The 27114-nt window shown below is 33.9% G+C and overlaps 1 protein-coding gene across 1 annotated transcript; it reads right to left on the bottom strand.

Annotated features, from left to right (window-relative positions):
* Window positions 1-51: 51 nt before the first annotated feature.
* Window positions 52-26930, bottom strand: LOC138330688 (RUS family member 1-like). Its single transcript, XM_069278229.1, has 13 exons — window positions 26683-26930; window positions 24917-24994; window positions 23867-23981; window positions 22875-22953; window positions 21949-22054; window positions 18847-18948; window positions 18503-18573; window positions 17911-18103; window positions 10879-10889; window positions 8992-9065; window positions 8333-8442; window positions 7910-7955; window positions 52-354 (listed from the first exon to the last, which is right to left on the bottom strand). The coding sequence occupies exons 1-13, from the start codon at window positions 26815-26817 to the stop codon at window positions 182-184; spliced, it is 1293 nt and encodes a 430-aa protein (XP_069134330.1). The 5' UTR covers window positions 26818-26930; the 3' UTR covers window positions 52-181.
* Between the last annotated feature and the right edge of the window lie 184 nt (window positions 26931-27114).

The following is a 27114-nucleotide window of genomic DNA, read 5'->3' as shown; positions in this document are numbered from 1 at the left end:
TCAAGAAAGACTTTAAGCCAGGTTAGCAAATAAAAAAGACAAAACAAAATATATCATGACCTTATAAAAATATTTATTTAAGTCCATTTATGATGATGAAATGTTATGATGGAAATGTACCATGACTAACAGGGTATAAGAAGGCCAGTAAATTGATAATTTATAACGCCTGTATGTGTCCCTAAAAGTCCTTTTTGTCTGTGACTCCATCACTGTCCCATCTAGCGCGCCACTCGTTGGCATTAAGGAGTACGGGATCCAAAGCCCAGCCCTGTTGTAACATTCCCTGGCGGAAAGCTTCTATGGTGGAGTTGGTGTAAGCTAGTGATGCTGTAAGTGTACCTTGTACATCTCCTACAATACAGAATTGTCTACTGTTAACTTATGGTGGAGTTGGTGTTAGCTAGTGATGCTGTTAGTGTACCTTGTACATCTCCTACAATACAGAATTGTCTACTGTTAACTTATGGTGGAGTTGGTGTTAGCTAGTGATGCTGTAAGTGTACCTTGTACATCTCCTACAATACAGAATTGTCTACTGTTAACTTATGGTGGAGTTGGTGTTAGCTAGTGATGCTGTAAGTGTACCTTATACATCTACAATACAGAATTGTCTACTGTTAACCTATGGTGGAGTTGGTGTAAGCTAGTGATGCTGTAAGTGTACCTTGTACATCTCCTACAATACAGAATTGTCTACTGTTAACCTATGGTGGAGTTTGTGTAAGCTAGTGATGCTGTAAGTGTACCTTGTACATCTCCTACAATACAGAATTGTCTACTGTTAACCTATGGTGGAGTTGGTGTAAGCTAGTGATGCTGTAAGTTACCTTGTACATCTCCTACAATACAGAATTGTATACTGTTAACCTATGGTGGAGTTGGTGTTAGCTAGTAATGCTGTAAGTTACCTTGTACATCTCCTACAATACAGAATTGTATACTGTTAACCTATGGTGGAGTTGGTGTTAGCTAGTAATGCTGTAAGTGTACCTTGTACATCTACAATACAGAATTGTCCACTGTTAACCTATGGTGGAGTTGGTGTAAGCTAGTGACGCTGTAAGTGTACCTTGTACATCTACAATACAGAATTGTCTACTGTTAACCTATGGTGGAGTTGGTGTAGGCTAGTGATGCTCTAAGTGTACCTTGTACATCTCCTACAATACAGAATTGTCTACTGGTTACCTATGGTGGAGTTGGTGTAAGCTAGTGATGCTGTTAGTGTACCTTGTAAATCTCCTACAATACAGAATTGTCTACTGTTAACCTATGGTGGAGTTGGTGTAAGCTAGTGATGCTGTAAGTGTACCTTGTACATCTCCTACAATACAGAATTGTCTACTGTTAAACTATGGTGGAGTTGGTCTAAGCTATTAATGCTGTAAGTGTACCTTGTACATCTCCTACAATACAGAATTGTCTACTGGTTACCTATGGTGGAGTTGGTGTAAGCTAGTGATGCTGTACATGAACTTTGTACATCTCTTACAATACAGAATTGTCTACTGTTAACCTATGGTGGAGTTGGTGTTAGCTAGTAATGTAGTACCTTGTACATCTCCTACAATACAGAATTGTCCACTGTTAACCTATGGTGGAGTTGGTGTAAGCTAGTGACGCTGTAAGTGTACCTTGTACATCTACAATACAGAATTGTCTACTGTTAACCTATGGTGGAGTTGGTGTAGGCTAGTGATGCTCTAAGTGTACCTTGTACATCTCCTACAATACAGAATTGTCTACTGGTTACCTATGGTGGAGTTGGTGTAAGCTAGTGATGCTCTAAGTGTACCTTGTACATCTCCTACAATACAGAATTGTCTACTGTTAACCTATGGTGGAGTTGGTGTTAGCTAGTAATGCTGTAAGTTACCTTGTACATCTCCTACAATACAGAATTGTATACTGTTAACCTATGGTGGAGTTGGTGTTAGCTAGTAATGCTGTAAGTGTACCTTGTACATCTACAATACAGAATTGTCCACTGTTAACCTATGGTGGAGTTGGTGTAAGCTAGTGACGCTGTAAGTGTACCTTGTACATCTACAATACAGAATTGTCTACTGTTAACCTATGGTGGAGTTGGTGTAAAGCTAGTAATGCTGTAAGTGTACCTTGTACATCTACAATACAGAATTGTCCACTGTTAACCTATGGTGGAGTTGGTGTAAGCTAGTGACGCTGTAAGTGTACCTTGTACATCTACAATACAGAATTGTCTACTGTTAACCTATGGTGGAGTTGGTGTAGGCTAGTGATGCTCTAAGTGTACCTTGTACATCTCCTACAATACAGAATTGTCTACTGGTTACCTATGGTGGAGTTGGTGTAAGCTAGTGATGCTCTAAGTGTACCTTGTACATCTCCTACAATACAGAATTGTCTACTGGTTACCTATGGTGGAGTTGGTGTAAGCTAGTGATGCTGTTAGTGTACCTTGTAAATCTCCTACAATACAGAATTGTCTACTGTTAACCTATGGTGGAGTTGGTGTAAGCTAGTGATGCTGTAAGTGTACCTTGTACATCTCCTACAATACAGAATTGTCTACTGTTAAACTAAGGTGGAGTTGGTCTAAGCTATTAATGCTGTAAGTGTACCTTGTACATCTCCTACAATACAGAATTGTCTACTGGTTACCTATGGTGGAGTTGGTGTAAGCTAGTGATGCTGTACATGAACTTTGTACATCTCTTACAATACAGAATTGTCTACTGTTAACCTATGGTGGAGTTGGTGTTAGCTAGTAATGCTGTAAGTGTACCTTGTACATCTACAATACAGAATTGTCCACTGTTAACCTATGGTGGAGTTGGTGTAAGCTAGTGACGCTGTAAGTGTACCTTGTACATCTACAATACAGAATTGTCTACTGTTAACCTATGGTGGAGTTGGTGTAGGCTAGTGATGCTCTAAGTGTACCTTGTACATCTCCTACAATACAGAATTGTCTACTGGTTACCTATTGTGGAGTTGTTGTAAGCTAGTGATGCTGTAAGTGTACCTTGTACATCTCCTACAATACAGAATTGTCTACTGTTAAACTATGGTGGAGTTGGTCTAAGCTATTAATGGTGTAAGTGTACCTTGTACATCTCCTACAATACAGAATTGTCTACTGGTTACCTATGGTGGAGTTGGTGTAAGCTAGTGATGCTGTACATGAACTTTGTACATCTCTTACAATACAGAATTGTCTACTGTTAACCTATGGTGGAGTTGGTGTAAGCTAATGATGTTGTAAGTGTACTTTATACATCTACAATACAGAATTGTCTACTGTTAACTTATGGTGAAGTTGGTGTAAGCTAGTGATGCTGTAAGTGTACCTTGTACATCTCCTACAATACAGAATTGTCTACTGTTAACCTATGGTGAAGTTGGTGTAAGCTAGTGATGCTGTCAGTGTACCTTGTACATCTCCTACAATACAGAGTTGTCTACTGTTAACCTATGGTGGAGTTGGTGTAAGCTAGTGATGCTGTAAGTGTACCTTGTACATCTCCTACAATACAGAATTGTCTACTGTTAACCTATGGTGGAGTTGGTGTAAGCTAGTGATGCTGTAAGTGTACCTTGTACATCTCCTACAATACAGAATTGTCTACTGTTAACCTATGGTGGAGTTGGTGTAAGCTAGTGATGCTGTAAGTGTACCTTGTACATCTCCTACAATACAGAATTGTCTACTGTTAACCTATGGTGGAGTTGGTGTAAGCTAGTGATGCTGTAAGTGTACCTTGTACATCTCCTACAATACAGAATTGTCTACTGTTAACCTATGGTGGAGTTGGTGTAAGCTAGTGATGCTGTAAGTGTACCTTGTACATCTCCTACAATACAGAATTGTCTACTGTTAACCTATGGTGGAGTTGGTGTAAGCTAGTGATGCTGTAAGTGTACCTTGTACATCTCCTACAATACAGAATTGTCTACTGTTAACCTATGGTGGAGTTGGTGTAAGCTAGTGATGCTGTAAGTGTACCTTGTACATCTCCTACAATACAGAATTGTCTACTGTTAACCTATGGTGGAGTTGGTGTAAGCTAGTGATGCTGTAAGTTACCTTGTACATCTCCTACAATACAGAATTGTCTACTGTTAACCTATGGTGGAGTTCGTGTAAGCTAGAGATGCTGTAAGTTTACCCTGTACATCTACAATACAGAATTGTCTACTGTTAAACTATGGTGGAGTTGGTGTAAGCTAGTGATGCTGTAAGTGTACCTTGTACATCTCCTACAATACAGAATTGTCTACTGTTAACCTATGGTGGAGTTGGTGTAAGCTAGTGATGCTGTAAGTGTACCTTGTACATCTCCTACAATACAGAATTGTCTACTGTTAACCTATGGTGGAGTTGGTGTAAGCTAGTGATGCTGTAAGTGTACCTTGTACATCTCCTACAATACAGAATTGTCTACTGTTAACCTATGGTGGAGTTGGTGTAAGCTAGTGATGCTGTAAGTGTACCTTGTACATCTCCTACAATACAGAATTGTCTACTGTTAACCTATGGTGGAGTTGGTGTAAGCTAGTGATGCTGTAAGTTACCTTGTACATCTCCTACAATACAGAATTGTCTACTGTTAACCTATGGTGGAGTTGGTGTAAGCTAGTGATGCTGTAAGTGTACCTTGTACATCTCCTACAATACAGAATTGTCTACTGTTAACCTATGGTGGAGTTGGTGTAAGCTAGTGATGCTGTAAGTGTACCTTGTACATCTCCTACAATACAGAATTGTCTACTGTTAACCTATGGTGGAGTTGGTGTAAGCTAGTGATGCTGTAAGTGTACCTTGTACATCTCCTACAATACAGAATTGTCTACTGTTAACCTATGGTGGAGTTGGTGTAAGCTAGTGATGCTGTAAGTGTACCTTGTACATCTCCTACAATACAGAATTGTCTACTGTTAACCTATGGTGGAGTTGGTGTAAGCTAGTGATGCTGTAAGTGTACCTTGTACATCTCCTACAATACAGAATTGTCTACTGTTAACCTATGGTGGAGTTGGTGTAAGCTAGTGATGCTGTAAGTGTACCTTGTACATCTCCTACAATACAGAATTGTCTACTGTTAACCTATGGTGGAGTTGGTGTAAGCTAGTGATGCTGTAAGTGTACCTTGTACATCTCCTACAATACAGAATTGTCTACTGGTAACCTATGGTGGAGTTGGTGTAAGCTAGTGATGCTGTAAGTGTACCTTGTACATATACATCTACAATACAGAATTGTCTACTGTTAACCTATGGTGGAGTTGGTGTAAGCTAGTGATGCTGTAAGTGTACCTTGTACATCTCCTACAATACAGAATTGTCTACTGTTAACCTATGGTGGAGTTGGTGTAAGCTAGTGATGCTGTAAGTTACCTTGTACATCTCCTACAATACAGAATTGTCTACTGTTAACCTATGGTGGAGTTGGTGTAAGCTAGTGATGCTGTAAGTGTACCTTGTACATCTCCTACAATACAGAATTGTCTACTGTTAACCTATGGTGGAGTTGGTGTAAGCTAGTGATGCTGTAAGTGTACCTTGTACATCTCCTACAATACAGAATTGTCTACTGTTAACCTATGGTGGAGTTGGTGTAAGCTAGTGATGCTGTAAGTGTACCTTGTACATCTCCTACAATACAGAATTGTCTACTGTTAACCTATGGTGGAGTTGGTGTGTAAGCTAGTGATGCTGTAAGTGTACCTTGTACATCTCCTACAATACAGAATTGTCTACTGTTAACCTATGGTGGAGTTGGTGTAAGCTAGTGATGCTGTAAGTGTACCTTGTACATCTCCTACAATACAGAATTGTCTACTGTTAACCTATGGTGGAGTTGGTGTAAGCTAGTGATGCTGTAAGTGTACCTTGTACATCTCCTACAATACAGAATTGTCTACTGTTAACCTATGGTGGAGTTGGTGTAAGCTAGTGATGCTGTAAGTGTACCTTGTACATCTCCTACAATACAGAATTGTCTACTGTTAACCTATGGTGGAGTTGGTGTAAGCTAGTGATGCTGTAAGTGTACCTTGTACATCTCCTACAATACAGAATTGTCTACTGTTAACCTATGGTGGAGTTGGTGTAAGCTAGTGATGCTGTAAGTGTACCTTGTACATCTCCTACAATACAGAATTGTCTACTGTTAACCTATGGTGGAGTTGGTGTAAGCTAGTGATGCTGTAAGTGTACCTTGTACATCTCCTACAATACAGAATTGTCTACTGTTAACCTATGGTGGAGTTGGTGTAAGCTAGTGATGCTGTAAGTGTACCTTGTACATCTCTCTACAATACAGAATTGTCTACTGTTAACCTATGGTGGAGTTGGTGTAAGCTAGTGATGCTGTAAGTGTACCTTGTACATCTCCTACAATACAGAATTGTCTACTGTTAACCTATGGTGGAGTTGGTGTAAGCTTGCTGTAAGTGTACCTTGTAATCTCTACAATACAGAATTGTCTACTGTTAACCTATGGTGGAGTTGGTGTAAGCTAGTAATGCTGTAAGTGTACCTTGTACATCTCCTACAATACAGAATTGTCTACTGTTAACCTATGGTGGAGTTGGTGTAAGCTAGTGATGCTGTAAGTGTACCTTGTACATCTCCTACAATACAGAATTGTCTACTGGTTAACCTATGGTGGAGTTGGTGTAAGCTAGTGATGCTGTAAGTGTACCTTGTACATCTCCTACAATACAGAATTGTCTACTGTTAACCTATGGTGGAGTTGGTGTAAGCTAGTGATGCTGTAAGTGTACCTTGTACATCTCCTACAATACAGAGTTGTCTACTGTTAACCTATGGTGGAGTTGGTGTAAGCTAGTGATGCTGTAAGTGTACCTTGTACATCTCCTACAATACAGAATTGTCTACTGTTAACCTATGGTGGAGTTGGTGTAAGCTAGTGATGCTGTAAGTGTACCTTGTACATCTCCTACAATACAGAATTGTCTACTGTTAACCTATGGTGGAGTTGGTGTAAGCTAGTGATGCTGTAAGTGTACCTTGTACATCTCCTACAATACAGAATTGTCTACTGTTAACCTATGGTGGAGTTGGTATAAGCTAGTGATGCTGTAAGTGTACCTTGTAAATCTCCTACAATACAGAATTGTATACTGTTAACCTATGGTGGAGTTGGTGTAAGCTAGTGATGCTTTAAGTGTACCTTGTACATCTCCTACAAAACAGAATTGTCTACTGTTAACCTATGGTGGAGTTGGTATAAGCTAGTGATGCTGTAAGTGTACCTTGTACATCTCCTATAATACAGAATTGTTGACTGGTAACCTCTTTATTTCCACACGATAAATTTTTCGCGTTATTTCACAAAGAAGCTCTAAAGTGAATTCGGATGTTTCGCGAATTATTGTGAAATTTAAGCAAAGGATGACAATTTGTTGACTAGTTCCCTATCCAGGACTCAAACTCACAATCTTTCAGTTGGCATTCATAGCCAATATGAATGCCAACTGGACAGAGGCATATTCCATGAAGCACACTAGCACTCTATGTTGGATTTGCCTCTATCCAGTTGGCATTCATATTGTCTATGAATGCCAACTGAAAGACGTTCAATGCTTATATTTACATTTGGCTACAATTTTATGTTGAAATACCAACAATTTTATGTTGAAATACCAAAGGATTTTGCATCGATAGTGAATTAATCATTCGCAATCGTCAAAGATAGAACAGCCATTTGAACATATGTTTTCCGTGATTGCTGGCAGGACAATTGTGACGTCACAATGATAATGATGTCATGATAAGCGATTGAAGTTCATTGCCTATATGACTGCCAACTGTGGTAAGGTTACATAGTAGGACTGCAGAGAAAATGTAAATATAAGTGTATATGTGAAGATATTACATTATAAAGATATTTACTTACCAGCTTCTAATGCTCTGACTATAGGTGACAGGGATGAATGAAGGGTCTGAAATACAGTCAAAATCGGCAGAATTGCTAAAATTGTACCTAAGTGAAGTCAAAACAAGCATTCTTACTACAACCTATGAGTTATGTTTGAATATACTGGTAAATGCATAACAGAACAAGATTTTTGTCTACGCAATAAACATGGTCTATTAAGATATCATATTATCAAAATATTTCCTCAAATATAAATAGAACTTCATGTTCCATTATGATTAAGTATAATACAAATATGAATCGTATATGGAAACAACTGAATTTGCTATTATAATACCAACAGCAAACAGAAACCCTGATAAAACAGGATAAATAAGCTCCCTTTTGAATTAATTTGGGAATCATGTTTTATTAGAATGTGTGTAAACTTTGTATACCTACCTTGTTTTTATAAAGGTTTTCATACACATAGTTGATGACTTCAGCTTGATAGCAGCTCTGTAGCTGATCCGCTGTCCCAGAACCCTCTGATAGTGCTATGTAGATTTCTCCTGAAACACATACCAGTGTTACATAGTTATTAAAAGATATCTGATTTATTAAGTAAATACCCAGGTGAAAGACTGGCCAGCAGAAGGTTTGTCGTCTACTGACCAGCAATTATATTTCACCAGGGTTTAGCTATTGTACTTGAAAATTTTCAATTTTGATTTATTAGTTTAACGTCCTATTAACAGCCAAGGACATACCAGATTTGTTGGTGGAGGAAAGCCGGAGTATCACCAACCAGCAGTCAGTACCAGCCAACTGCCCCACTTAGGATTCAAACTCACAACCCAGAGGTGGAGGGCTTGTGGTGTTGTATCAAGACATCTAAACATTTGGCCAAGTGGCCTCTTTACATGGAAATAGAATGGAAATAGTAAAATTCAGTAGAAGTGTGTGTTACTGTAACAGTATATTACATTATAACACTGAAGTTATTGAGAGGGTTCCAGAAGTACAATGAGAGGATCACAGAATGGAAACAGCAGTTTTGATGGAACCAAAAAAGTTTCCTTAAGAAAATTAAATGAAAAACATTTCTGTGGTGATTTTACCTTGTTTCAAGTTAAGTCCTAAAAGGTATGGATTCTCCTTGTATATCAAAAGCAACTCTTTTAAATCTTTGGCACTGAAAAAATATAAATACATGTATATTATGTACCACAATCTTTCATGTAGAATAAAGAAGCATACATCACTAATTTTACCACTGGATAAATACTCAAAACTCATCAAAAACAGAATCATCCTCATTTACAGTAATACCAGGATATATCTTTTACCCAGAGTAATGTTATAATTTCTGCTGAGTCTGCCCTAATTCTTACCTTTTACATGTACATAGTCTTACCTATTACATAATTTTACAATCTTACTTATTACATAATTTAACAATCTTACCTATTACATAATTTTACAATCTTACCTATTACATAATTTTACAATCTTACCTATAACATAATTTTACAATCTTACCTATTACATAATTTTACAATCTTACCTATTACATAATTTTACAATCTTACCTATAACATAATTTTACAATCTTACCTATAACATAATTTTACAATCTTACCTATTACAATCTACCTATACATTTTACAATCTTACCTATTACATAATTTTACAATCTTACCTATAACATAATTTTACAATCTTACCTATTACATAATTTTACAATCTTACCTATTACATAATTTTACAATCTTACCTATTACATAATTTTACAATCTTACCTATTACATAATTTTACAATCTTACCTATTACATAATTTTACAATCTTACCTATTACATAATTTTACAATCTTACCTATTACATAATTTTACAATCTTACCTATTACATAATTTTACAATCTTACCTATTACATAATTTTACAATCTTACCTATTACATAATTTTACAATCTTACCTATTACATAATTTTACAATCTTACCTATAACATAATTTAACAATCTTACCTATTACATAATTTTACAATCTTACCTATTACATAATTTTACAATCTTACCTATTACATAATTTTACACAATCTTACCTATTACATAATTTTACAATCTTACCTATAACATAATTTAACAATCTTACCTATTACATAATTTTACAATCTTACCTATTACATAATTTTACAATCTTACCTATTACATAATTTAACAATCTTACCTATTACATAATTTTACAATCTTACCTATTACATAATTTTACAATCTTACCTATTACATAATTTTACAATCTTACCTATTACAGAATTTTACAATCTTACCTATTACATAATTTTTACAATCTTACCTATAACATAATTTTACAATCTTACCTATTACATAATTTTTACAATCTTACCTATTACATAATTTTACAATCTTACCTATTACATAATTTTACAATCTTACCTATTACATAATTTTACAATCTTACCTATTACATAATTTTACAATCTTACCTATTACATAATTTTACAATCTTACCTATTACATAATTTTACAATCTTACCTATTACATAATTTTACAATCTTACCTATTACATAATTTTACAATCTTACCTATTACATAATTTTACAATCTTACCTATTACATAATTTTACAATCTTACCTATAACATAATTTTACAATCTTACCTATTACATAATTTTACAATCTTACCTATTACATAATTTTACAATCTTACCTATTACATAATTTTAACAATCTTACCTATTACATAATTTAACAATCTTACCTATTACATAATTTTACAATCTTACCTATTACATAATTTTACAATCTTACCTATTACATAATTTTACAATCTTACCTATTACATAATTTTACAATCTTACCTATTAACATAATTTTACAATCTTACCTATTACATAATTTTACAATCTTACCTATTACATAATTTTACAATCTTACCTATTACATAATTTTACAATCTTACCTATTACATAATTTTACAATCTTACCTATTACATAGTTTTACAATCTTACCTATTACATAATTTTACAATCTTACCTATTACATAATTTAACAATCTTACCTATTACATAATTTAACAATCTTACCTATTACAGAATTTTACAATCTTACCTATAACATAATTTTAACAATCTTACCTATTACATAATTTTACAATCTTACCTATTACATAATTTTACAATCTTACCTATTACATAATTTTACAATCTTACCTATTACATAATTTTACAATCTTACCTATTACATAATTTTACAATCTTACCTATTACATAATTTTACAATCTTACCTATAACATAATTTTACAATCTTACCTATTACATAATTTTACAATCTTACCTATTACATAATTTAACAATCTTACCTATTACATAATTTTACAATCTTACCTATTACAATTTTACAATCTTACCTATACATAATTTTACAATCTTACCTATTACATAATTTTACAATCTTACCTATTACATAATTTTACAATCTTACCTATACATAATTTAACAATCTTACCTATTACATAATTTTACAATCTTACCTATTACATAATTTTACAATCTTACCTATTACATAATTTTAACAATCTTACCTATTACATAATTTTACAATCTTACCTATTACATAATTTTACAATCTTACCTATTACATAATTTACAATCTTACCTATTACATAATTTACAATCTTACCTATTACATAATTTACAATCTTACCTATAACATAATTTTACAATCTTACCTATAACATAATTTTACAATCTTACCTATAACATAATTTTACAATCTTACCTATTACATAATTTTACAATCTTACCTATTACATAATTTTACAATCTTACCTATAACATAATTTAACAATCTTACCTATTACATAATTTTACAATCTTACCTATAACATAATTTTACAATCTTACCTATTACATAATTTTACAATCTTACCTATTACATAATTTTACAATCTTACCTATTACATAATTTTAACAATCTTACCTATTACATAATTTTACAATCTTACCTATAACATAATTTTACAATCTTACCTATAACATAATTTTACAATCTTACCTATAACATAATTTTACAATCTTACCTATTACATAATTTTACAATCTTACCTATTACATAATTTTACAATCTTACCTATTACATAATTTTACAATCTTACCTATTACATAATTTTACAATCTTACCTATTACATAATTTTACAATCTTACCTATTACATAATTTAACAATCTTACCTATAACATAATTTAACAATCTTACCTATTACATAATTTTACAATCTTACCTATTACATAATTTTACAATCTTACCTATAACATAATTTTACAATCTTACCTATTACATAATTTTACAATCTTACCTATTACATAATTTTAACAATCTTACCTATTACATAATTTTACAATCTTACCTATTACATAATTTTACAATCTTACCTATTACATAATTTAACAATCTTACCTATTACATAATTTTACAATCTTACCTATTACATAATTTTACAATCTTACCTATTACATAATTTTACAATCTTACCTATTACATAATTTTACAATCTTACCTATTACATAATTTAACAATCTTACCTATAACATATTTTACAATCTTACCTATTACATAATTTTAACAATCTTACCTATTACATAATTTTACAATCTTACCTATTACATAATTTTACAATCTTACCTATTACATAATTTTACAATCTTACCTATTACATATTTTACAATCTTACCTATTACATAATTTTACAATCTTACCTATTACATAATTTTACAATCTTACCTATTACATAATTTTACAATCTTACCTATTACATAATTTTACAATCTTACCTATTACATAATTTAACAATCTTACCTATTACATAATTTTTACAATCTTACCTATTACATAATTTTACAATCTTACCTATTACATAATTTTACAATCTTACCTATTACATAATTTTACAATCTTACCTATTACATAATTTTACAATCTTACCTATAACATAATTTTACAATCTTACCTATTACATAATTTACAATCTTACCTATTACATAATTTTACAATCTTACCTATTACATAATTTTACAATCTTACCTATTACATAATTTTACAATCTTACCTATTACATAATTTTACAATCTTACCTATAACATAATTTTACAATCTTACCTATTACATAGTTTTACAATCTTACCTATTACATAATTTAACAATCTTACCTATTACATAATTTTACAATCTTACCTATTACATAATTTTACAATCTTACCTATTACATAATTTTACAATCTTACCTATTACATAATTTTACAATCTTACCTATTACATAATTTTACAATCTTACCTATAACATAATTTTACAATCTTACCTATTACATAATTTTACAATCTTACCTATTACATAATTTAACAATCTTACCTATTACATAATTTTACAATCTTACCTATTACATAATTTTACAATCTTACCTATTACATAATTTTACAATCTTACCTATTACATAATTTAACAATCTTACCTATTACATAATTTTACAATCTTACCTATTACATAATTTTACAATCTTACCTATTACATAATTTTACAATCTTACCTATTACATAATTTTACAATCTTACCTATTACATAATTTACAATCTTACCTATTACATAATTTTACAATCTTACCTATTACATAATTTTACAATCTTACCTAATCTTTTACCTATATTACATAATTTTACAATCTTACCTATTACATAATTTTACAATCTTACCTATTACATAATTTTACAATCTTACCTATTACATAATTTTACAATCTTACCTATTACATAATTTTAACAATCTTACCTATTACATAATTTTACAATCTTACCTATTACATAATTTTACAATCTTACCTATTACATAATTTTACAATCTTACCTATTACATAATTTACAATCTTACCTATTACATAATTTTACAATCTTACCTATTACATAATTTTACAATCTTACCTATTACATAATTTTACAATCTTACCTATTACATAATTTTAACAATCTTACCTATTACATAATTTTACAATCTTACCTATTACATAATTTTACAATCTTACCTATTACATAATTTTACAATCTTACCTATTACCTATAATTTTACAATCTTACCTATTACATAATTTTACAATCTTACCTATTACATAATTTTACAATCTTACCTATAACATAATTTTACAATCTTACCTATTACATAATTTTACAATCTTACCTATTACATAATTTAACAATCTTACCTATTACATAATTTAACAATCTTACCTATTACATAATTTTTACAAATCTTACCTATTACATAATTTTACAATCTTACCTAACAATCTTACCTATTACATAATTTTAACAATCTTACCTATTACATAATTTTACAATCTTACCTATTACATAATTTTACAATCTTACCTATTACATAATTTTAACAATCTTACCTATTACATAATTTTACAATCTTATATTACATAATTTAACAATCTTACCTATTACATAATTTTACAATCTTACCTATTACATAATTTTAACAATCTTACCTATTACATAATTTAACAATCTTACCTATTACATAATTTTACAATCTTACCTATTACATAATTTTACAATCTTACCTATTACATAATTTTACAATCTTACCTATTACATAATTTTACAATCTTACCTATTACATAATTTTACAATCTTACCTATTACATAATTTTACAATCTTACCTATTACATAATTTTACAATCTTACCTACATAATTTACAATTACATAATTTTACAATCTTACCTATTACATAATTTTACAATCTTACCTATTACATAATTTAACAATTCTTACCTATTACATAATTTTACAATCTTACCTATAACATAATTTTACAATCTTACCTATTACATAATTTTACAATCTTACCTATTACATAATTTAAACAATCTTACCTATTACATAATTTTACAATCTTACCTAAAACTACATAATTTTACAATCTTACCTATTACATAAATTTTTTACAATCTTACCTATAACATAATTTTAAATTTTACAATCTTACCTATTAACATAATTTTACAATCTTACTATTACATAATTTTACAATCTTACCTATAACATAATTTTACAATCTTACCTATTACATAATTTTACAATCTTAACTATTACCTAATAGGTTTACAATCTTACCTATTACATAATTTTACAATCTTACCTATTACATAATTTTACAATCTTACCTATTACATAATTTTTACAATCTTACCTATATACATAATTTTAACAATCTTACCTATAACATAATTTTTCAATCTTACCTATTACCTAATTAATTACAATCTTACCATTACATAATTTTACAATCTTACCTTATTACAAAATAAGTTTTGTTCTCCGGGTACTCCGGCTTTCCTCCACTAACAAACCTGACACGTCCTTAAATGACCCTGGCTGTTAATTAGGACGTTAAACTAATCAAACCAAAAAGAATTAAACATAACCCACACGATAGTGTAGTTATGTGGATGTTGTTTAACATGACACTGACACAACAGTGTAGTTATGTGGATGTTGTTTAACATGACACTGATAACAGGGTAGTTATGTGGATGTTGTTTATCAACATGACACTGATAACAGGGTTGATATGTGGATGTTGTTTAACATGACACTGATAACAGGTAGTTATGTGGATGTTGTTTAACATGACACTGACAACAGGGTAGTTATGTGGATGTTGTTTAACATGACACTGATAACAGGGTTGTTATGTGGATGTTGTTTAACATGACACTGATAACAGGGTAGTTATGTGGGATGTTGTTTAACATGACACTGATAACAGGGTAGTTATGTGGATGTTTATTTAACATGACACACTGATAACAGGGTAGTAGTTATGTGGATGTTGTTTAACATGAAACTGATAACAGTGTAGTTATGTGGATGTTGTTTAACATGACACTGACAACAGTGTAGTTATGTGGATGTTGTTTAAACATGACACTGATAACAGGGTAGTTATGTGGATGTTGTTTAACATGACACTGATAACAGGGTAGTTATGTGGATGTTGTTTAACATGACACTGATAACAGGGTAGTTATGTGGATGTTGTTTAACATGACACTGATAACAGGGTAGTTATGTGGATGTTGTTTAACATGACACTGATAACAGGGTAGTTATGTGGATGTTGTTTAACATGACACTGATAACAGGGTAGTTATGTGGATGTTGTTTAACATGACACTGATAACAGGGTAGTTATGTGGATGTTGTTTAACATGAACACACACAATAGTGTAGTTATGTGGATGTTGTTTAACATGACACTGATAAACAGGGATAACAGTTAGTTATGTGGATGTTGTTTAACATGACACTGATAACAGTGTAGTTTATGTGGATGTTGTTTAACATGACACACACAATAGTGTAGTTATGTGGATGTTGTTTAACATGACACTGATAACAGGGTAGTTATGTGGATGTTGTTTAACATGACACTGATAACAGGGTAGTTATGTGGATGTTGTTTAACATGACACTGATAACAGGGTAGTTATGTGGATGTTGTTTAACATGACACTGATAACAGGGTAGTTAAGTGGATGTTGTTTAACATGACACTGATAACAGGGTAGTTATGTGGATGTTGTTTAACATGACACTGATAACAGGGTAGTTATGTGGATGTTGTTTAACATGACACTGATAACAGGGTAGTTATGTGGATGTTGTTTAACATGACACTGATAACAGGGTAGTTATGTGGATGTTGTTTAACATGACACACACAATAGTGTAGTTATGTGGATGTTGTTTAACATGACACTGATAACAGGGTAGTTATGTGGATGTTGTTTAACATGACACACACAATAGTGTAGTTATGTGGATGTTGTTTAACATGACACACACAATAGTGTAGTTATGTGGATGTTGTTTAACATAACACACGTAATAGTGTAGTTATGTGGATGTTGTTTAACATGACACTGATAACAGGGTAGTTATGTGGATGTTGTTTAACATGACACTGATAACAGGGTAGTTATGTGGATGTTGTTTAACATGACACACACAATAGTGTAGTTATGTGGATGTTGTTTAACATGACACTGATAACAGGGTAGTTATGTGGATGTTGTTTAACATGACACTGATAACAGGGTAGTTATGTGGATGTTGTTTAACATGACACACACAATAGTGTAGTTATGTGGATGTTGTTTAACATGACACACACAATAGTGTAGTTATGCGGATGTTGTTTAACATGACACTGATAACAGGGTAGTTATGTGGATGTTGTTTAACATGACACACACGATAGTGTAGTTATGTGGATGTTGTTTAACATGACACTGATAACAGGGTAGTTATGTGGATGTTGTTTAACATGACACACACGATAGTGTAGTTATGTGGATGTTGTTTAACATGACACTGATAACAGGGTAGTTATGTGGATGTTGTTTAACATGACACTGATAACAGGGTAGTTATGTGGATGTTGTTTAACATGACACTGATAACAGGGTAGTTATGTGGATGTTGTTTAACATGACACTGATAACAGGGTAGTTATGTGGATGTTGTTTAACATGACACACACAATAGTGTAGTTATGTGGATGTTGTTTAACATGACACACACAATAGTGTAGTTATGTGGATGTTGTTTAACATGACACTGATAACAGGGTAGTTATGTGGATGTTGTTTAACATGACACTGATAACAGGGTAGTTATGTCGATATTATAACAATATAAATGTGATACTGAAAGTAGGACAGCTATACTTCATGGTTTTTATGGCATTGAGCAATTGCCAGGCACTATCATGGTAGCCAAGCCTCATACTCGCAAACACATGTGTTCACAGTTCCCGTTCAATGTTGTAATAATGTCATAGCATACACAATATCAAATACAACATCACATGCAGTATGATTGACAGCTGGTAATCTGTCGATTGCTTGAATAATAGGGTGCCTATCACACAGATGTTACACAACAAAAACACATCATCATAACTTACTAAATACCACAGGCTCTGATTGGTTGGTCTGTTGTATACTTGGAATGTGGGAGGAGTCAAGAAGATCTTTCACAATGAGATTCAATCTTGATTGGTTCATAGTTTCCATGACAACACACTTAACAGCCGAGTAATTTGCATAGAGATGAAGACAGGTGAATATTACATACAGGAACCAGATGAGTCTGCGTGGTAAAAATAAACATAAATTAATGAAAATGTTACAAAGTTTGTGTGAGCAACAAATGTATAGTTTCAGACTAGTTTCATAATCTAAATATTTGCCTCCCTCTTCTTACCAGCAATTAACAGATTGCCAGCTGTCAATCAAACTACACATGACTTTGCATTTTGTATGGTGTATGCTATGATGTTTACTCCAACATTGAATTGGTACACATGCATTTGCGAGCACAAGGTGTGGCTATATTACACCTGATCAGTCAATTATTTTCCAGCCATGTGTAAAACCTTTTACTTAATTCATACATGGACAACATATATGATGATGATGTTTTAGTCATTATCTTTGAATTTAATTAACTTTGATATAATAAAGTGTTTACGACTTCTATCAGACTTACGTTTGTCTACCGGTGACTAAAGGTATGAGTGCTAGATTACACAACAAAGCTGCCAGGTTTACTAACGTTTCCTGTTGAAAGAAAACAGAACAACAGTAGCTGTAGCATGAAAATTTCTTGATAAAATAGAAGACATTCAAAATGAATAACTAAGCCAAGTTTCACAAACATTCCTTTACTTGAAATTTATCATAGGAAAACATTACAAAAAGTTTTTATTTTTTTTTTATTTTCTGCTACAGTAATGCTTTCCTATGCAGAATTTCAAGTTATGGAATCTCTTTAAGTTAAAGAGTGTTTATGGAACTTGGGCTTGGTTGTGGTCAATTGCACTGTAAACTTACCTGGCTTCCGTCTTTGGCTGAAACATCGGCCATATTGTTTCGTCTGGCTTGGTGTTGGGTCAAGGCTGCTCTAGTGGCGCCACCTGCTACACCTACGATAGACTGATCACAAGGGGAGACAAGTTTAACACCCATGTATTACAATTATCATTAACTATAATAACAGCAAAAGCTAAATATTCATATTCAACCACATAAATTCTTAGAGTTGGGGTTACAGAGGTTTTGGATATATGGATTAAATGTATTTTTCTAATTTTCATAGCGGCTATGAATAGCAGAGCTATCTACATATCCCGTGAAGCATGTGCGCTCCTCGGAAGATATTGTGGGGGACTATTTTCTATTGATATGAAACTGGCGTAGTGTTTGAAATCAGCTGATCATTGCATGAGAATCATTGTATTCATAGTGTATTCATAGTGTTTTCTTAGGCAAATGTTTGTTTTCGTCAGTTGGTTGATTTATATAGAGACGAAACACTCAGAATGTAAATATAGAGGGATGGTGCTCAAGAACAATGAACTATGAACTTTGAAATGATTAAGCTCAAAAATACAGAGGGATCCAGCAAGCTAAGAAGTAAAGCTCCAGTAAGTTAAGGAGTAGAGCTCCAGCAAGCTAAGGAGTAGAGCTCCAGTAAGCCAATGAGTAGAGCTCCAGCAAGCTAAGGAGTAGAGCTCCAGCAAGCCAAGGAGTAGAGCTCCAGCAAGCCAAGGAATAGAGCTCCAGCAAGCTAAGGAGTAGCGCTCCAGCAAGCTTAGTAGTAGAGCTCCAGCAAGCTAGGGAGTAGAGCTCCAGCAAGCTAAGGAGTAGAGCTCCAGCAAGCTAAGGAGTAGAGCTCCAGCAAGCCTAGGTGTAGAGCTCCAGCAAGCCAAGGAGTAGAGCTCCAGCAAGCTAAGGAGTAGAGCTCCAGCAAGCTAAGGAGTAGAGCTCATATAGAGACGAAACACTCAGAATGTAAATATAGAGGGATGGTGCTCAAGAACAATGAACTATGAACTTTGAAATGATTAAGCTCAAAAATACAGAGGGATCCAGCAAGCTAAGAAGTAAAGCTCCAGTAAGTTAAGGAGTAGAGCTCCAGCAAGCCAAGGAGTAGAGCTCCAGCAAGCCAAGGAGTAGAGCTCCAGCAAGCTAAGGAGTAGAGCTCCAGCAAGCCAAGGTGTAGAGCTCCAGCAAGCCAAGGAATAGAGCTCCAGCAAGCTAAGGAGTAGCGCTCCAGCAAGCTTAGTAGTAGAGCTCCAGCAAGCTAGGGAGTAGAGCTCCAGCAAGCTAAGGAGTAGAGCTCCAGCAAGCTAAGGAGTAGAGCTCCAGCAAGCCTAGGTGTAGAGCTCCAGCAAGCCAAGGAGTAGAGCTCCAGCCAGCTAAGGAGTAGAGCTCCAGCAAGCTAAGGTTGATTCATATAGTGACGAAACACTCAGAATGTAAATATAGAGGAATGGTGCTCAAGAACAATGAACTATGAACTTTGAAATGATTAAGCTCAAGAATACAGAGGGATCCAGCAAGCTAAGAAGTAAAGCTCCAGTAAGTTAAGGAGTAGAGCTCCAGCAAGCTAAGGAGTAGAGCTCCAGCAAGCTAAGGAGTAGAGCTCCAGCAAGCTAAGGAGTATAGCTCCAGCAAGCCAAGGAGTAGAGCTCCAGCAAGCTAAGGAGTAGAGCTCCAGCAAGCCAAGGGGTAGTTCTCGAGCAAGCCAAGGAGTAGAGCTCCAGCAAGCTAAAGAATAGAGCTCCAGCAAGCCAAGGGGTAGTTCTCCAGCAAGCCAAGGAGTAGAACTCCACCAAGCTAAGGGATAGAATTCCAACAAGCCAAAGGGTAGATCTCTAAAGGACCAAAAGGTGAGGCTTCAATAGGGAAAGCTAGAAGGGGTGGTGTTTTTTAATAGGCCAAGAGTTGAGGCTCTAGGAAGTCAAGGGCAGGAGCTCCAGGACATTAAGGTAAGTTGGAGTTCTAGGAGTCCAAAGCAAAGAGTAAAGCTTCAAGAGGCTGAGGGACGAAGCCTCATAAAGTCAAGGGTTCGAGTTCTAGGAGTACAAAGCAATGAGTAAAGCTTCGAGAGGCTTCGTCCCTCAGTCTCATAAAGTCAAGGGTTCGAGTTCTAGGAGTCCAAAGCAATGAGTAAAGCTTCGAGAGGCTGAGGGACGAAAACACATAAAGTCAAGGGTTGGAGTTCTAGGAGTCCAAAGCAAAGAGTAAAGCTTCGAGAGGCTGAGGGACGAAGCCTCATAAAGTCAAGGGTTCGAGTTCTAGGAGTCCAAAGCAAAGAGTAAAGCTTCGAGAGGCTGAGGGACGAAGCCTCATAAAGTCAAGGGTTTGAGTTCTAGGAGTCCAAAGCAATGAGTAAAGCTTCGAGAGGCTGAGGGACGAAGCCTCATAAAGTCAAGGGTTTGAGTTCTAGGAGTCCAAAGCAATGAGTAAAGCTTCGAGAGGCTGAGGGACGAAGCCTCATAAAGTCAAGGGTTTGAGTTCTAGGAGTCCAAAGCAATGAGTAAAGCTTCGAGAGGCTTAGGGACGAAGCCTCATAAAGTCAAGGGTTTGAGTTCTAGGAGTCCAAAGCAAAGAGTAAAGCTTCGAGAGGCTGAGGGACGAAAACACATAAAGTCAAGGGTTGGAGTTCTAGGAGTACAAAGCAATGAGTAAAGCTTCGAGAGGCTGAGGGACGAAGCCTCATAAAGTCAAGGGTTCGAGTTCTAGGAGTACAAAGCAAAGAGTAAAGCTTCAAGAGGCTGAGGGAGGAAGCCTTATAAAGTCAAGGGTTCGAGTTCTAGGAGCCCAAAGCAAAGAGTAAAGCTTCGAGAGGCTGAGGGACGAAGCCTCATAAAGTTAAGGGTTGGAGTTCTAAAAGGCCGAGGAAATTAGAGCTTAAAGACGCTTAGAAATGGTAAGGAATTCTGATGGATTGTGTACAGGAATGTTAAGGGATGGATGCAAGGATAATGAGAAAATAAGCTCAAAGATATGCTGATGGGTGGAGCTAAAGGATGCTGAAGGATAGTGCTAAAGGATACCAATCATGGAACTGCAGAACGCAAGAGGATAGAACTCAAAGACAGAAACTCCAAAATGGTGTAAAAATGTTCAAGTCCATGCAGAACTTACCTTGCATACTCCTGCAGTACACACCAATGGCGTGAAAATGCTTTTGAAATTTGGTGCCAAAATCTCTATAAAAATAGCAAGATCATTCAGGATGTCTGCAAATAACCTGAAACAAGAGCAAACAAATCTTTAAATCACAATACAGATGTGAAAGACAAAAGTCCGGAAAAGACAAAAGGACAGACTAAAGAGATTATCAGTTTCTGTTCTGTAAGTGTAATTGAATTTTTCCCTGAATTTGTATTAAGAAATTCAATTTTAAATTGTTAAAACAGGTATTTTCTTGTAGTAGAAAAAAATGATTATCTAGAGAAAACATTCATGTCTACTGAACTTAGTAAAATGCTGGTCTGTTCAACAGTTCATTATGTTCAAACAGCAACAAAAATTCTTTTAACTGATATTCATTCCATTCATGGTGAACAATAGTGATCAATAGTTTGATAATAATTTGATTTTCTCCATGTTGCGTTTCTACCAAAAGCCAGCAACAGCAGCTGATATAAATCTATTATGCAACTGCTGTGAAATACTTGAAGAAAACTCATACACCTACTAGTTGCATAGACAATTTACATACAATTGGGCTGTTTGCATCCTTGGTACTCCAGGTGTTACTATCACTGACATTATATCCACCATATCTCATAGTAAAACTGAAGGAACCAGAAGACACAGATAATTTGATCCTTTGATGTACAACAAAGGAATGGAATAACAATACACTGTAGTTGATTGTGTCGCTTTGAAGTTGGGCGTCACTCTCTCTGTAATCTTCAAAGGAAGTCTCTGCAGGCCTGCATGTAATTCGTAAGGGTTTTTTTTCCTTCTGAACTGCCTCCAGTTTTACTATGAGATAATCCAGAGGGGAAATGACGTAAGTGATAGTAACCCCTCGAGTGTCAATGATGTTTGTTGATATTTACCTCCATCGTTTTGAGTTGCAGTCCAAGCTAGATCCACGCAGCCAAGTAAATACAATCCTGCCAAGCATCCCAGTTCCATCTTTTTAAAAAGAAGAAAAATATCCAAGCTAACATAAATATAATAGCTACACAACTGTACACTCCAATATTCTTAGTAGCTAAGAGCTAAGGAAAACAAATTATACCATTAAATTAATTGACAACTTAAAGCTTGACTGTTTTCCTGAACCACTTCCTTATTATTTAAGCATTGATGTCACTATTTTTTAATTTTATCGGGGTTGGAAAAAAAAATTGTTTGCAAACTGTGTGAATCAGCGTAGCGGATTCTCACAAAAGTTTGCAAACAATTTTTTTTTCATACCCCAATAAAATTAAAAAATAGTGACATCAATACTTGTAATTAATTTTATACTCTATTTGATAAAATGAAGTATGTTTAAATGTAACATTATAGTGTTTTTTCAAGGGATTCTTTTTTCCGAATCAATACACAACGTCAATGTCTCTATTGTGACGTCATGATAACGTCTGGGTTTCATGCCATTCTCAGATTTTTTTTTCTTAGTGGTATGCAAAAAAAATATAGGCCAATCAGAAAGCCAGATTTGGTATGAAAACAAAGAAAAATTAATTATAGTTCTATAAAAGAAAATTAAATTACATTTAAGTGCCAGCTTTAGATCACTTATACCGTTTAAACTATCCACTAAGTTTTCATCTTTTTCAATATCTAAAATGTTTATAAGGTTTTAATCAAAACCCTTGTCCAAGATTTTAGATATATATCAATACTTTTAATTCTGTTTATAAAGATAAATGCAATTAATTCCATGATTGACCTGAAAAAATAATCCTATGTTAAATAAAAAGGAGCTGAAAATATATGGAGACAATCCCATCCACACATTTTGTTCACTTATATGATTAATATTTCAAGTGGCATAAATTGAAAAATGAGAAACAATTTATTCTTTCTGTGAGGAACCCACCTTTGAGTATCCAAGTCATTGTTGCAGCCAACACTGTTGCATTTTCATCTCCTACGCCCACACCTTTCAGTACAGCCTGGGCCGCTAGAGTTCCGGTAATACTACTGGCAAATGCCTGGAAAAAATAATCAATTACCAAAGTAAAAACAATTGGATGAAGAAATCATTGACAACCTATATAAACCTTCCAGTCAAGTAGTATTGGAGGTAAAAGTCAAATGTAGAATCTAATCATTAGATATATGAGACACACCAATACATTAGTAAACAGTGTACATAGTATCCCCTATATCTGTACTTTTATATCGGTTTTGACCCTTTGAGTCAAGTGTAGAATCTAATCATTAGATATATGAGATACACTATACACCAATACATTAGTAATCAATGTACATAGTATCCCCTATATCTGTACTGTTATATCGGTTTTGACCCTTTGATATAATTTGTAATACAGCTATTTTATAGTGTTTATTACCTGAATTGTTACCATATCTGATACAGCTATTTTATAGTGTGTATTACCTGAATTGTGTCCCATATCTGATACAGCTATTTTATAGTGTGTATTACCTGAATTGTTACCATATCTGATACAGCTATTTTATAGTGTGTATTACCTGAATTGTGTCCCATATCTGATACAGCTATTTTATAGTGTGTATTACCTGAATTGTGTCCCATATCTGATACAGCTACTTACAGTGTGTATTACCTGAATTGTGTCCCATATCTGATACAGCTATTTTATAGTGTTTATTACCTGAATTGTGTCCCATATCTGATACAGCTATTTTATAGTGTGTATTACCTGAATTGTGTCCCATATCTGATACAGCTACTTACAGTGTGTATTACCTGAATTGTGTCCCATATCTGATACAGCTATTTTAATGTGTTTATTACCTGAATTTTGTCCCATATCTGATACAGCTATTTTATAGTGTTTATTACCTGAATTGTGTCCCATATCTGATACAGCTATTTTATAGTGTGTATTACCTGAATTATGTCCCATATCTGATACAGCTATTTTATAGTGTTTATTACCTGAATTGTGTCCCATATCTGATACTCCAGATAATCCTGGCTTACACTCTCTGGATAGCCTTGAGGTAGAAATACTGACTGCAAAATAAAGAAGCAAAAACATTCCATTTATATTTCATACAATACAGGGACATGTTTTTGTATAGTTGAGCAAGTAATACCGGCCAGTTACAGTCTTCATTTTCAGTGTACAGCTACATGTACATACATGCCATATTTTTCTAGGGGTGGTGAGGGAGATTGATAACCATTTTGAGGGATTTTGGTCTCAAAAGAGGGAGGTATACGCGCGACATGTATGAATAAATTAAATATCTGCTTTTTTATGATGAAATTCTGCATTCATATTGAATTTTACTGACATAAAGGAATGTGTGGTTTTGCAAAAGTAGTGACATCCCTATATACACCCAGTTCTGGAGCAGTTTTATTATTCGAAATATTAGACTGGGCTTTTTAATAATCTTTCACAATAACGGATAATTAACTTAGATAAAGTTCTTACAAGCACTAAATTAAAAAAAAAAAACAGAATCGTTACAGTAGTATTCAAAATGTAATTTAATCTGAGAGAGAAAAAAAGTAAATTTCTTTTTAATTTTATCTATTTAAATTCAGTTACTACTGATAATTTTTTATAATTAATATATTTTTTTTCTAAAAATAAATTCACACAGAAATTCTAAAAAAAAATAATACTTTTTCCATTTTTAAAAACGTGGTTATTAGGAAATCCGGAAATTCTATAAAATCCGGATCATCTATTACAATTACCCAAAATGGCGGCCATTACGATTGCAAAGTTTGTGACATCCATCAAATACAGATAGGCCTATTTAACATTAAAAACGTGAGTAAATCATTCACAGTTGTAAGCAGTATTTGTTTTGTTGTAATGCTCACTAGCTGTAGTCATAAAATTTATTGAAAGGCCAGCTGATTGTTTTCTAGGCAGCCGATCGGCTGCTTGACGTCAGTTTACGTAATACACAGACGTGAGTGAAAGTGACACCACAAGCCAAGGTGGAAATAGCCCAAGGCTGCTAATTAGGGCCACTTGGGTGTTGGTCAGGGGGTCAGGGAGTGGTTACTCTCGTGCTAAAATTAACCTAGCATGTACACAAATGTGGCAACAAAAATAAAACGGAGGGGTTTATAGAAATCGGGAATTTAGACTCTCCTGTCGGGAGACAATAAAAGGCTTTAAAATACAGGAGGTTTTGTCTCACGCCGGGAGGTATGGCATGTATGCATGTACATGCAGCTGATGCAGGTACAATAAATGTGTATGTCTATTGATTTCAACAGACAATTTGGAAGACAACCACATAATTCTTTGAAAAGTGCCTAATCTAATAAATTTGTAACAGATACTGCATATGATCCACCTCTGATACAAAATAGTATGCTAAGCACCATCTTCGGTACTCCAGGGGTTACTATCACTGTCATTAAACCCAACTCTGAATATGTAATAACAAAACTGAAGTCCTTTTCCTATTCCACTTTTTGTAGTGGTGTTGCGATGCCATCTTAATGATGTATATGTATGTATGCATGTTATATGTATAGTACAGTAAAATCAAAACCCTGGCTAGCATCCTTATATAATGCATTGATTGGATAAACTTTATTGATAAAATCATTACAAATAGAACAAAACTGTTTGGCAATTCATATGCAACAAATATGTATTTCAAAACACTATATGTAAACGTTTAACGTTGTATACATAAAACACGTGGAACTCTATTTTTAGAACTTACCCTGAAGAAGTGAGAAACTGACGTCCCAGTGGGCGAGCGATCGACCACCACCAACTGTCCATCGTTTGTTGATACATAATTCTTTTTCACACGAGACGAGCCATATCCTTCCCTGCATAGTACAGTGTCTCCCATGTCATATATAGCATAACACTAACAACAACCTGACAACGTATTGTGTGGCTGTGATATGATGTGTACATCCGTTATGTTACACCAGGTGGCGCTATCGCCTTCCTGTCAAATAGAAAGTGAAAGTAGATAGCACCTTTATTTTTTTCCGCAACTTAAAGCATAAGACTGTCATTCCTTTCTTGCTAGGCCTACATTAAATTTATAATTATTGATTACTATTCAGTTGTATCTTAACTTCTGTATGGTAGGCCAAAAAATAAATCTTAGTCTTTCGAGCGTTCTTTAGAAATGCACAGC

Source organism: Argopecten irradians, chromosome 9 (assembly GCF_041381155.1).
Source record: "Argopecten irradians isolate NY chromosome 9, Ai_NY, whole genome shotgun sequence".
Lineage (NCBI taxonomy): Eukaryota > Metazoa > Mollusca > Bivalvia > Pectinida > Pectinidae > Argopecten > Argopecten irradians.
This window is presented reverse-complemented; position numbering and strand designations above follow the sequence as displayed.